The 13,180-nt window shown below is 37.1% G+C and overlaps 1 protein-coding gene across 1 annotated transcript in view; it reads right to left on the minus strand.

Moving 5' to 3' along the window:
- Positions 1-239: 239 nt before the first annotated feature.
- MND1 (meiotic nuclear divisions 1) overlaps positions 240-13,180 on the minus strand; it is a 65,553-nt gene continuing 52,612 nt past the window's right edge. Inside the window, exons 7-8 of the mRNA XM_043567161.1 lie at positions 8,894-8,938; positions 240-491 (exon numbers count right to left, since the gene is read on the minus strand). Coding sequence (XP_043423096.1) covers positions 385-491; positions 8,894-8,938 — 152 coding nt within the window. The 3' untranslated portion in view covers positions 240-384. The remainder of the gene's footprint in view (positions 492-8,893; positions 8,939-13,180) is intronic.

The raw sequence follows: 13,180 nt of genomic DNA on the forward strand, positions 1-13,180 counted from the left end.
GCACTAATGTGTCCATGTATGTCGGTGGTAGAACCTTCAAAGGTACCCTTAGTTGTCAATATTTAATATTTGAATGAAATTAAAAAATGTTGTCAAGTCATGATGTATTTGATCTCTAAAAAATCATCTGTAAACCCAACTTAAGTGGATGATTTTGTTTGCACAAACCTACTTTGATGACCACTTGGGAATATGGTTATAATTGTGCTTTTGATAGATCAAAAAGAGTGAAAAACATCTCCACATTATACTTTATTTAAAATTAACAAAATGATCAACACAACACAGTTATAGGTAAATGGCAATTCAGTACATTTAGTTGGATAATATTTTTAAAAATCACATATTCACAAGTACACAGATCCTCTCCCAACATCGAACATTTTAGTCTATGTAGTCAAAGTCTTCTGGAATTCCAAAATTTTTATCAATTTTATTTTCTTCCAAACCAAATTTTCTTTTCGCCCAAGATTTTATTGCAAATATATTATCTATAAAGAAAATTGAGAAATACTTTTAAGAATTGAAAACACAATCATAAAACATTTCAAATATAATTATATTCTTTTTTTGTTACTTCTATTACTTTCAGAAGTATCAACATAAGAATTTTGCTGTATTTTCAAAAGTCATGGCAATTAATTTCAGAAGAAAATAATTAGTATTTTAAGTAACCAAATCGCATATTTAAACATTCAGCAAGTTAGTTGCCAGCAAAAAGACTACCTGCATTAAGATTAATCCAAAAACAGGAAAAGGCTAACAATGGTGTCTCTTCCACATTTCCACAGCACAGGCTGGGACTCTGTTACCTCGGGAATTACAGTTGCTCCTGTTCCCAGAGGGTACACATTCTCTCCAGACCTTTTCCCCTTCCCCACAAATAATAATGGTTTCCAGATAACCAGTCCAGCATGAGGGAGAATGGGTGAAGAGAACAGAAGGTAGTTTGCCTATTTTTAGACGAAGGTAGGAATAGATGTAACCTTATTGTCCTCTAGGTGGGATTTAAATGCATTTTGCCGCTAGAAAAAAAGTGTTATATTTACTTAAAAGAATTTATCCCAAGGAAACAAAATAAATTGTGTACAAAGATTTATGGTTAATCTTTACAGCAGTGTAATAAAAGGAAACATAAAAGCAACCTAAATATCTAAACTCTTGGAAGGGCATCTCCGCTCAGGCAGTGAGGGAAGCAGGGTAACACCAACAGGCTCACAGTGCCTGCACTTGCAGAACGGGGTGACAGTGAGGTTTCTGTGTTTTTTTTCACACATTTTCTCTAACGTATACACACCACCTTTACAATGAACATGTTTTATAGAGAAATGATGGTGCGAAGTTTTCTGGTTCAGAATATTTCACAAAATGTTAAGTGCTGTATTGATAGTGATAATGAAGGGTTAGAAGAGGTTCCTCTGGAGTGTCACAGGCTGAATTGTGTCACCTCCTCCAAATTCATATTCAAATTAACTGTAGTCCTAGAATCCAGTACCTAAGAATAGAACCTGGGTCTTCAAAGAGATGATTAAGTTAAAATGAGCTTGTTAAGGTGGGCCCTAATCCAATCTGCTCAGTGTCCTGATGGGAAAAGGAAATGTAGATACACTGACATCATGAGTATGCACAGCAAAGACCATGTGAAGACACAGGAAGATGGCCACCTACAAGCCAAAGACACCTCAGAAGAAATCAAACCAGCTAACACCTTGATTTTGGCCTTCCAGCCTCCACAAGTGTGACAAAACAAATTTCATTTGTTTAAGCCACCCAGCCTGAAGCACAGGCACACCTCATTTTATTGTACTTTGCAGACAGTGCATTTTTTACATACTGAAGGTGTGTGGCAACTGTATGTTAGCAAGTCTATGAGCACCATTCTTCCAACAGCATTTGCTCACTTCAGATATTTATTATGTCACATTTTGGCTAATTTTCAGATACTTGAAACTTTTTCATTAGTATTATTATATCTGTGAGCAGTGATCTTTGATGTTACTATTGTAATTGCTTTGGGGTGCCACAAACTGTACCCATATGAGACAGCGAAATTAAATATTTTGTATGTTCTGATGGTCCCACCAACTGGCTGTTCCCCCATCTCTCTCCTCTCCTCAGACCTCCCTATTTTTCTGACATACATTACTGAAATTAGGCCAATGAATAAACCCTACAATGTCATCTAAGTGTTCAAGTGAAAGGAAGGGTTGCACATCCCTCATTTTAAATCAAAAGCTAGAAATGATTAAGTTTCATGAGGAAGGTGTATCAAAAGCCAAAAACAGGCTGAAAACTCAGCCCCTTGTGCCAGACAGCCAAGTCGTGAGTGCAAAGAAAGAGTTCTTGAAAGAAATTACAACTGCTACTCTGATGAACACACACATGATTAAGAAAGTGAAACAGCCTCATTGCTGATGTGGAGAAAGTGTGAGTGGTCTGGACAGAAGGTCAAAAAAAGCCACAACATTCCCTCTAAGCCAGAGCCTAATCCAGAGCAAGGCCCTAACTCTCCTCATTCCTGTGAAGGCTGAGAGAGGTGAGGAAGCTGCAGCAAGAGTTTGAAGGTAGCAGAGGTTGGTTCATGAGGCTTAAGGAAAGAAGCCATTTCCATCACATGAAAGTGCAAGAGGAAGCAGCAAGTGTTGATACAGAAGCTGCAGCAAGTTACCCAGGAGATCCAGCTAAGATAATTCATGAAGGTGGCTACACCTTCAATGTAGACCAAACAGCCTTCTACTGAAAGAAGATGCCATCTGGGACTTCCGTAGCTAGAGAGGAGAAGTCAGTGCCTGGGTTCAAAGCTTCCAAGAACAGGATGACTCTCTTGCTGGGGGCAAATGCAGCTGGTGACTTTAAGCTGAAGTCTGTGCTCATTTACCATTCCCCTAATCCTAGGGCCCTTAAGAACTCGGTTAAATCTACTCTGCCTGTGCTCTATAAATTAAAGAAAGTCTGGGTGACAGCAGCACATCTGTTTACAACATGGTTTGCTGAATATTTTAAGCCCGCTTTTGAGACCTACTGCACAGAATAAAGGATTCCTTTCAAAATATTACTGCTCATTGGTAACACACCTGGCCACCCAAGAACTCTGATGGAGATGTAGGAGATTAATGTTGTTTTCATACCTGCTAACACGACATCCATTATGTGGCCCATGGATCAAGGAGTAGTTTTGACTTTCAAGTCTTCTTTTTTAAGAAATACACTGCAGAAGGCTATAGCTGCTATAGACAGTCATTCCTCCGATGAATCTGAACAAAGTAAATTAAAAACCTCTGGAAAGGATTCACCATTCTAGATGCCATTAAGAACATCCATGATGCATGGAAAAAAGTCAAAATATCAACATTAACAAAAGTTTGGAAAAAGTTGGTTCCAACTCTCAAGGATGACTTTGAGAGGTTCAAGACTTCAGGGGAGGAAGTAGCTACAGATGTGGTGGGAATAGGGAGAGAACTAGAAGTTGAGGTGGAGCCTGAAGATGTGACTAAATTGCTGCGGTCTCATGATGAAACTTCAACAGATGAGGAATTACTTCTCATGGATGAGCAAAGAATGCGATTTCTTGAGATGGAATCTATTACTGGAGAAAGTGCTGTGAAGATTGTTGAAATGACCAATAAAGGATTTAGAATGTTACACAAACTTAACTGATAAAGCAGCAGCAGGGTTTGAGAAAAGGGACTCCAATTTTGAAAGAAGTTCTATTGTGAATAAAATGCTAGCAAACAGCATCACATGCTATAGGGAAATAATTCATGAAAGGAAGAGTCAATCAATGTGGCAAACTTCATTGTTGTCTTATTTTAAGAAAGTGCTGCAGCCACCCTGACCTCCAGCAGTCGCCGCCCTGATCGGTCAGCGGCCATCAGCATGGAAGCAAGCCCTTCCACCAGCAAAGATTACAACTCGCTGAAAGCTCAGATGATAGTTAGCATTTCTTAGCAATAAATTTTTTTTAAGTTTTATTTGATTTTATTTGAGAGAGAGACTGTGAGTGGGGAAGGGGTAGAGAGAGGGAGAGAGAGAGAATCCCAGGCAGGCTCCAGCACAGAGCCTGATGCGCGGCCTGAACTCATGCAACCGCAAGATCAAGACCTGAGCCAAAACTAAGAGTCATATACTTACCTGACTAAGCCAGCCAGGCGCCTCAGCAATAAAGTATTTTTAAAGTAAGGTAAGTACATTGTTTTTTTAGACATAATGCCATTGCACACTTAATACACGTAACTTTTATATGTAGTGGGGAAAAAATTCATTTGACTTACTTTGTTATACTATTCATTTTATTGCAGTGTTCTGGAACCGAACCTGCAATATCTGTCAGGTATGACTATATTTTATGTTAACCTTAATAAATTAATACCTGCAGTTTGATCACCTTTAAAAATACTGTTTTAGGAAGTTTAATTCCAAGTATCAAATAATGATAACTAAATGTTTGGAATGAAGTTTGTTTCTAAGTGAATACTACTACATCAAATAGAATAACATTAATGAAATATCCCCAATTCTTTCAATTAAAGTATAATGGAATAACAACAGAAATTAAAAAATGAATCTTTATGTAACAATTTAAAACTAATCTTTAGTTTTCATGAGGACCTAAGAGAGACTTCTGATAACATGAGGCACTCCAGAATGATCTGTTTAGTTTTACTAGTGTCTGCATCACCATCCATTCTTGTCAATCACAGTCAAATACTTATATAGGACCCACTGCTACATAAAACAGGGATTAAGTGTGTTACAGGTACTTGATAATGTAAAGAGCCTATGCCTTCAAGCTGACACAAGATTAGAGAGAGAAAAATCAATTTATTACTAAATAATCCCAAAGTGTTATGTATATTAAAGAGAAAAGATCAAGTATTATGTGCACAGCACCCAGAACAGGCTCCAAAAGCACAGAAAGATTTCCAGGAAATGAGAGAACAGATGCAACACTGCAACTTCAAACCTGGATCAGGACAGAAAGAAAGAACTCACCACAGTAAGACTACAGGCTTTGTACGAAGGAGGTGTGGGTTCGCATGAGAGCAAGAAACCATTTTATTATAAACTTCCAAAGATTACACTTGATCTTAGCCAAAAGGCAAAGAAGCAATTAAACCTCTAAAGATTAAAACAAACAAAAGAACATATAAAAGCCCAGCCACAATGCTTGATGGACCAATTAAAAAAGACTGATGAAGAACTTATCTTGGGCTGCTGGATGTCTACCTTCAAGACAATGTCACCTAAAATCTTGACAATTGATTTCCCGTCAAATAATTTTCTTGTTATGTAGAAATTTTTATAAATGGATAAAAAAATAGGTGTGTGTATGTGTGTCTTAAAGAAAGAGCCCCAAGACTAGTAGAATTTCTGTTAATTTCTATGGTGGTATACCCAGTATATATATAGAAACAGGATGGCAATAGCATGCATGAGTCTGTTTATGATCTCACATCTATCCCCCCCACCATTCACTAAGATGCCTCTCACACACAGTCATAACTTCAGTATGTTAATTATGAAAGTTTTATAAAATTTGTTAAATCACATTTAAAGTATATTTAATGCCATAAATCATTTAGATGTGATATTTCTATTACATTTATATCCTAAAGTAATCTCTCATTTTATAAAACTGAAATACTAAATTACTGAACAGTAAACATCCTCTATTCTAGATACATTTTAAGGACCTTTTTAGGTAAAAAGAAAACCAAACCTTAACTAATAATTACAGGATAATCTCTGGTTACAAGTATTAAAGATGTTTTCTTTTTGCTTGTTTTGAAGACAGGTTGATTTTCTGAGGTGCAATTTGTTTTAACTCCATATTCTTACCATAACACTTTTCTGTTGGAAGGAGCAAATTGTAACTTCAAATGGAAACATGGTTCCTAACAGCTGTTTCTGCTGTGCTAAAAATATCTTCCTTCCCATATGATTTTAAAAGTTTTAGGTTCGGGTATCTGGGTGTTTCAGTCGGTTAAGCATCTGCCTCCACCTTCCTAAAGCATCCGCATTCGGCTCAGGTCTTGATCTCATGGTTTGTGAGTTCAAGCCCCATGTCCAGCTCTGTGCTGACAGCTCAGAGCCTGGAGCCTGCTTCAGATTCTGTGTCCCCTCTCTCTCTGCTCCTCCCCTGTTCGCACTCTGTCTCTGTCTCTCTCAAAAATAAATAAACAGGGGCGCCTGGGTGGCGCAGTCGGTTAAGCGTCCGACTTCAGCCAGGTCACGATCTCGCGGTCCGTGAGTTTGAGCCCCACGTCGGGCTCTGGGCTGATGGCTCGGAGCCTGGAGCCTGTTTCCGATTCTGTGTCTCCCTCGCTCTCTGCCCCTCCCCCGTTCATGCTCTGTCTCTCTCTGTCCCAAAAATAAACGTTGAAAAAAAATTAAAAAAATAAATAAATAAATAAATAAATAAATAAACATTAAAAAAAAGTTTCAGGTTCTTTCTAAGCTAATAACGTTAGGGGAAAAAGAAGTTCAAATTGTTCCTTTTTTTCATCATAACTGGAAGTTTATGACCAAGTGGAAAATAAAAGCATTTTTTAAGAGAATGGGAAAAGGGGAGTATTTGTTCATCTCTATGTCTAATGTTGTGCTAAAGGGCTTACAAAGTGTTTTTATTTAATCCTCTCAAAACGTAAAGTACAGGGGCATCTGGGTGGCTCAGTCGGTTAAGTGTCCGACTTCAGCTCAGGTCATGATCTCGCGGTCCGTGGGTTCGAGCCCCGCGTCGGGCTCTGTGCTGACAGCTCAGAGCCTGGAGCCTGTTTCGGATTCTGTGTCTCCCTCTTTCTCTGACCCTCCCCTGTTCATGCTCTCTCTCTGTCTCAAAAATAAATAAATGTTAAAAAAAATTAAAAAAAAAAATGTAAAGTACATATAATCTACAATGAAGCAGGTTCAGAGAAGTTCAATAAGTCATACAGCAAAAATAAGGAACACAATCTGGATTCCTTGCAAAAGTCAAGTTCTTTCCACCATGCACACAGGCTGCATGTTCCTGCTGCTTACTGAGCTGTTTTGCTGAGAACTATTGGGCGAAATCACTTTGTGACTCGTCTTATTTTTAATCCACTTGCCTTTTTTTCTCACTCAAAATTTTGTATTTCTCAAATCCATATGATATCACTGTATTTATTATTTATTTATACTTATTGGACATACATTTCATTCTTCTCTTTTCTTTGATGGGAGCTTGCTGTTTTTACCCTCTTCTTTCCTTATCACTTAAGCATTACATTATTTATGAAATGTATTACTTTTGTAATAAATAAGATTGCAATTTTATAGGAGCCAATTGCACTGATTTTATCAATCTACTTAATTCTAAAATAGACAAGGAAGAGTGCTTTAAAAAAATTGTTTTTAAATGTTTATTTATTTTTTGAGAGAGAGGGAGAGTGCAAGCAGGGAATGGGCAGAGAGAGAGACAAAGGATCTCAAGTGGGCCCTGCGCTGACAGCAGAGAGCCCAACGCGGGGCCTGAACCCACGAACCGTGAGATCATGACCTGAGCTGAAGGCAGATGCTTAACCGACTAAGTCACCCAGACACCCCTAGGAAGAGTGATTCTTTTTTTTATTATTATTAAGAAATTTTATGTTTATTTATTTTTGAGAGAGAGAGAGGGAGAGAGCATGCACGCACGCACACAGGAGAGGGACCGAGAGAGAGGAGACACAGAATCCAAAGCAGGCTCCAGGCTCTGAGCTGTCAGCACAGGGCCTGATGCAGGGCTCCAACTCGCGAACAGGTAGATTATGACCCAAGCCAAAGTCGGACACTTAACCGACTGAGCTACCCAGGCACCCCAGGAAGAGTGATTCTGAAACATTTTGTGACATACAGAGGCCTAGACATGGAGTCAGGAAACCTCGTGCAAATCTTTGTACACCCAGTGACTAATCACCTTTGACTCAAAGCAGTCACTTTAAATTTTCTGGATCTCTGCATCAATACAATCTTACCCATACTCTCCCACAGAAACAGAATAAGCATGAGCAGTACATGTGAAGGCATTATAGACTCTTATAACAGGATGGTAAAATTCAATTACCATTACATCATAATACTGGAAAAACTTCAGTGTTAATTTGTAGACAGGTTTTAACAATACTAATCATACCTGTATATACATGACAACAATCATTATTTATGAACTTTCTTCTAAACTTTAAGACATAGAGAAAATGCCTTATTAATTCCCATTTCTTAGAACATCTCTAGTGTAGACCAGAGGATACATCCGTTGGCAAATGGGTTAATGAGGCATTTATATGAAAGCAGGTATACAGAGAAGATAGTATCATGTAGTGGGTTAAGAGCTCAGATTCTGGAATCAGAAAAGCTGTATTCTAATTCCTGTTCCACTGCCTAGCATCTGTGTCACTGTGGGCTTCGGTTCCATCTCTAAAATTAGGAATGATAATCCTATTTACCTCACAAGATTGTTGCACAGAGAAAATGAGAATGCACCACAGATACTCTTTACAATGCCTGGCTTATAGTCAGCCCTCAACAAATGTTAGCTATTATTATCATTAGCAAGAAGACAAATCTTTCAGATTCCATGAAACTCTTAAAGTATCTTGCATTAATATAAGGAAGGTTAAATGATTAGCCCAAATGGCTTATCTAGGAAAAATTACACAAAAGTTAAACTCCAACCAATTATTGGTTTTACAAAAATATGTTGTATGTTAGAAAATGATTCATAAGGTTAAAAAAAATAACCTTAAGAAAACAAAATGATTGAATATATAAAAACAATACATACAGTTCTGAAAACGTCTCTTCTTGAACAGAACTAGGCACAATTGCCTCTGCATGTCATCATAGTAAGTGTGGAGAAAGTTTAACTATAGCTTATCGGTGCCATAATACATACCAGTCCATCTGTTAGCGGCTTCTTTGGCTACTTGATTTGCTTGACCTGAAAAAAAGTATATATATATATATGAATCATCATCTTCATCTACTTACAGATTCATTTTTTACACGAATAAAAGTTTATACAAATAAAACTCTATGTAAAAGCTCAAATTGTGACATATCATATCTCACAAATCTGCTCAACTCCCCAAAGAAATTTTAGATAGCTGCAATTATATTAGTCATGAATAACCATCACTGTAAACAATTAGTTTGAATCACTGAGTCATGACTGTAAACAATTTCCTTTTCATAAATGTCCATTATTATTCTACTTGTTCCTTTATTTATTTTTTTTTTTTTAATTTTTTTTTTCAACGTTTATTTATTTTTGCGACAGAGAGAGACAGAGCATGAACGGAGGAGGGGCAGAGAGAGAGGGAGACACAGAATCGGAAACAGGCTCCAGGCTCTGAGCCATCAGCCCAGAGCCCGACGCGGGGCTCGAACTCTCAGACCGCGAGATCGTGACCTGGCTGAAGTCGGACGCTTAACCGACTGCGCCACCCAGGCGCCCCTCTACTTGTTCCTTTAAAGATAACATAAGTTTAAGTGAGATGTATTTCTCAGTTTACAGCATCAAGAGGATAAAATACTTTGAGTTTAACAAGAATTTTAGATTATATATATTAGATCACAATAAACCTGACCTTAAAAAAATTTAACAGTCATACAGTACCTGCATAGGAGGAAATATTTAATTTATATTTATATATCTTGCTATTAAATGTATCTGTATCTATGTCTTTCAAGTTAATCTACACAGCACGTAACAGTTCCATGATCAACTGAGCATAAATATTATTTATTATGATGACATTTATTTATTGAAAAATAATTTTTATACTACAGAACTCACCATATTAAAGTGTACAATTCAGTAGGTTTTAGAATATTCACAGGGTTGTAAAACCATCATTATTTTCCAGTTTTTGTTTTATGTTTCAAGTTTTTATTTAGATTTTTAGTTAGTTAATATAAATAGTGTAATATTAGTTTCAGGAGTAGAATTTAGTGATTCATTACTTACATATAACACCCAGTGTCCAATTTTTTTATTATAGCCATCCAAAGCATGGTAAAGTAGTATCTCATTTTGGTTTTGATTTGCATTTCCCTAATAATGAATGATGTTGAGAACCTTTTTAAATGCTTATTGACCATTTGTATATTTTCCTTGAAAAAATGAATCCTTTGCCCATTCCTAATTTCTTTTTTTTAATTGTTCAGTTGCAATTTTTTAAAAAAATGTATATATACATTTTGGATATTGGACACTTGTCAGATACAAGATTTGTAAATATTTCTGTAGATTTTCTTTTCACCTTTTTTTAAATTTTCATTTTCATTTTTTAGAGAGAGAGAGAGAGAGAGAGAGAGAGAAAGAAAGCACATTTGGGGGAAAGACAGAGGGGGAAAAAGAATCTTAAGCAGACTCCATACCCAGTGCAGAGCCCGAGGTGGGGCTGGATCCCACAACTCTGGAATCATGACCTGAGCCAAAATCAAGAGTCAGATGCTTAACCAAATGAGCCATCCAGGAGTCCCTCTTTTAGCTTTCTTGTTAAGGTATTTTGATACACAAAAGTTGTTAATTTTGATGAAGTCAAATTGATCTATTTTTAATTTGGTTGTTTGAGCTTTGGTGTCCTGTCCAAGAAACCGCTGCCTAATCCAAGAATACAGAAATACACACTTATGTTTGCTACTAGGAGTTTTATAGTTTCTTACATTTAGGTCTTTGATCTGTTAGTTTTTGTATATGGTCTGAGATGGGAGTCCAGGTTGATTCATTTACATGTAGATAACCAGTTGTGCCTAGCACCATTAGTTGAAAACACTATTCTTTCCTGACTGAATGGTCTTGGCATCCTTGTTAAAAATCAGTTGGGTTTAGGGGCACCTGGGTGGCTCAGTCAGTTAAGCGTCCGACTTCGGCTCAGATCATGATCTCGCGGTTGGTGAGTTCGAGCGCCACATGGGGCTCTGTGGTGCTGACAGCTCAGAGCCTGGAGCTTGCTTCAGATTCTGTCTCCCTCTCTTTCTGCCCCTCCCCTGCTCATGCTGTCTGTTTCAAAAAGAAATAAACAGTAAAAAAAAAAAAAAAAAAAAAAAAAAAAAATTAAACATCAGTTGGGTTAACTTCTGGACTCTCAATTCTATTAACTTCTCATTAACCAGTATGTCTTCCCCCCTGCCCAAGTAATCTAAACCCAACGTGGGGCTCAATCTCACAACTCCAAGATCAAGAGTAGCATGCTCTACTGACTGAGCCAGCCAAGTGTTCCTGCGTGTCTATTCTTACAATAGCACCACACTCTCTTGATTATTGTAGCTTTGTAAGAAGTTTCGAAGTTGGGAAATTTGAGTCTTTCAACTTTGTTGTTCTCTTTCAAGATTTTTTTGGCTATTCTGGGTCTCCTATATTTTCATATGAATTTTACGATCAACTTACTAATTTCTACAAAAAAGTGGTTAGTATTTTGATAGGTTTTACATTAAATCTACAGAACAATTTGAGGAGTATTTCCATCTTAACAATGTTAAGTCTTTCTATAAACACAGAATGTCTATTTATATAGGTCTTTAGTTTCATTCAATGTTTTGTACTTTTCAGGACAAATATTACACTTCCTTGACTAATTCTATTCCTAAGTATTTCATTCATTTGGGTGCTATTGTAAATGAACTTTTAAAATTTTATTTTCAGATAGTTCATTAGTATATAAGATACAAGTGATTTTTGTATATTGACTTTTTGTATCCTATAGCCTGCTGACCTCACTCACTATTCAACATGGATGCTTTTCTCTTTTTTGCCTAATTGGGCTGTCTTGAACTTTCAGTACAACGTTGAAAGAAGGGGTGAAAAAGGTCATCCTTGGGGAAAGCATGCAGCCTGTCACTATTCAATAGAATGTTTGCTGTAGATTTGTTGTAGATGCCCTTTTTAAATTGAGGAAGTTCACTTCTATTCCTGGTCTGTTGAGTGTATCATGAAAGGGTGCTGGATTTTGTCAAATATTTTTTTGTGTATTAAGACAATCATGTTGTTTTTGTCACAAATTACATTATATATTTTTTGCCCAACAAAAGAGGATTACCATTTTTGTGTATGCAGCTGTTTTTTAAATAAAATAGAAGAACCATAAGGAGATACAAACAAAAATAGATATATACTCTTTTCTATATTTACCTATGAAGTAAACTTTACCAGTGTTTCTTCATGTCACTATGCAGTGTCCTTTCAATTCAATGAGAAAGACTTCCATATTTTTTAGGGCAGGTCTGCTAACAATAAACTCTCTCAGTTGTTGTTTACCTGTTTACCTTACTTTTCCTTCATTTTTGAAGGAAAATATTTCTGGATATAGAATTCTTGGTTGACGGTTATCTCCCCCCTTAATCATTTTGAATATGTCATCACAATGTCTTTGGCCTCTATGCTTTCTAATAAGAAACAAGTTGTTAACCTGATTGAAGTGTCCTTGTATATGATGAATCACCTCCTCTTTGTTGCTTTCAAGATTCTCTACCATTTGACAATTTGAGTACGATGAGTCTATATGTGCATTTTTTTGGACGCTGCCCTAAGTTGGAGTTTGTTAAGTTTTTTGATGTACAGGTTAATGTTTTTCATCAAATTTGAGAAGTTTTCAGCTTTTACTTTTTAAAATATTCTTTGAGCCCCATTCTCTCATCCTTCCCTCTCCTTCTCCCCATCCCTCTCCTTCTGGGACTTCCATTATATATGTTGGCACTCGTGACGCCATGACACAGGTCTCTTGAGACTCCAATGATGTTTCTTCATTCTTTTTTCTTTCTGTTCCTCAGACTGAATGATCTCAACTGAACTATCTCCAAGTCACTGATTCTTTCTTTTGCCTGTTCAATTTGGCTATTAATCAATCCCGAGTGAAGTTTTCGTTTCCGTTATTATAGTTTTCAACTCCAGCATTTCATTTGGTTCCTTTTTAATAATTTCTACCTCTTTGCTGATATTCTCTATTTGGTGAGATATCATTCTCAGACTTTTCTTTAGTTCTCTAGGCATGTTTTTCTTTAGCTCTTTTAACATATTTAAAATAGCTGACTGGGGCGCCTGGGTGGCGCAGTCAGTTGGGCGTCCGACTTCAGCTCAGGTCATGATCTTGCGGTCCGTGAATTTGAGCCCCGCGTCAGGCTCTGGGCTGATGGCTCAGAGCCTGGAGCCTGCTTCCGATTTTGTGTCTCCCTCTCTCTC

Source organism: Prionailurus bengalensis, chromosome B1 (genome assembly GCF_016509475.1).
Source record: "Prionailurus bengalensis isolate Pbe53 chromosome B1, Fcat_Pben_1.1_paternal_pri, whole genome shotgun sequence".
Taxonomy (NCBI): domain Eukaryota; kingdom Metazoa; phylum Chordata; class Mammalia; order Carnivora; family Felidae; genus Prionailurus; species Prionailurus bengalensis.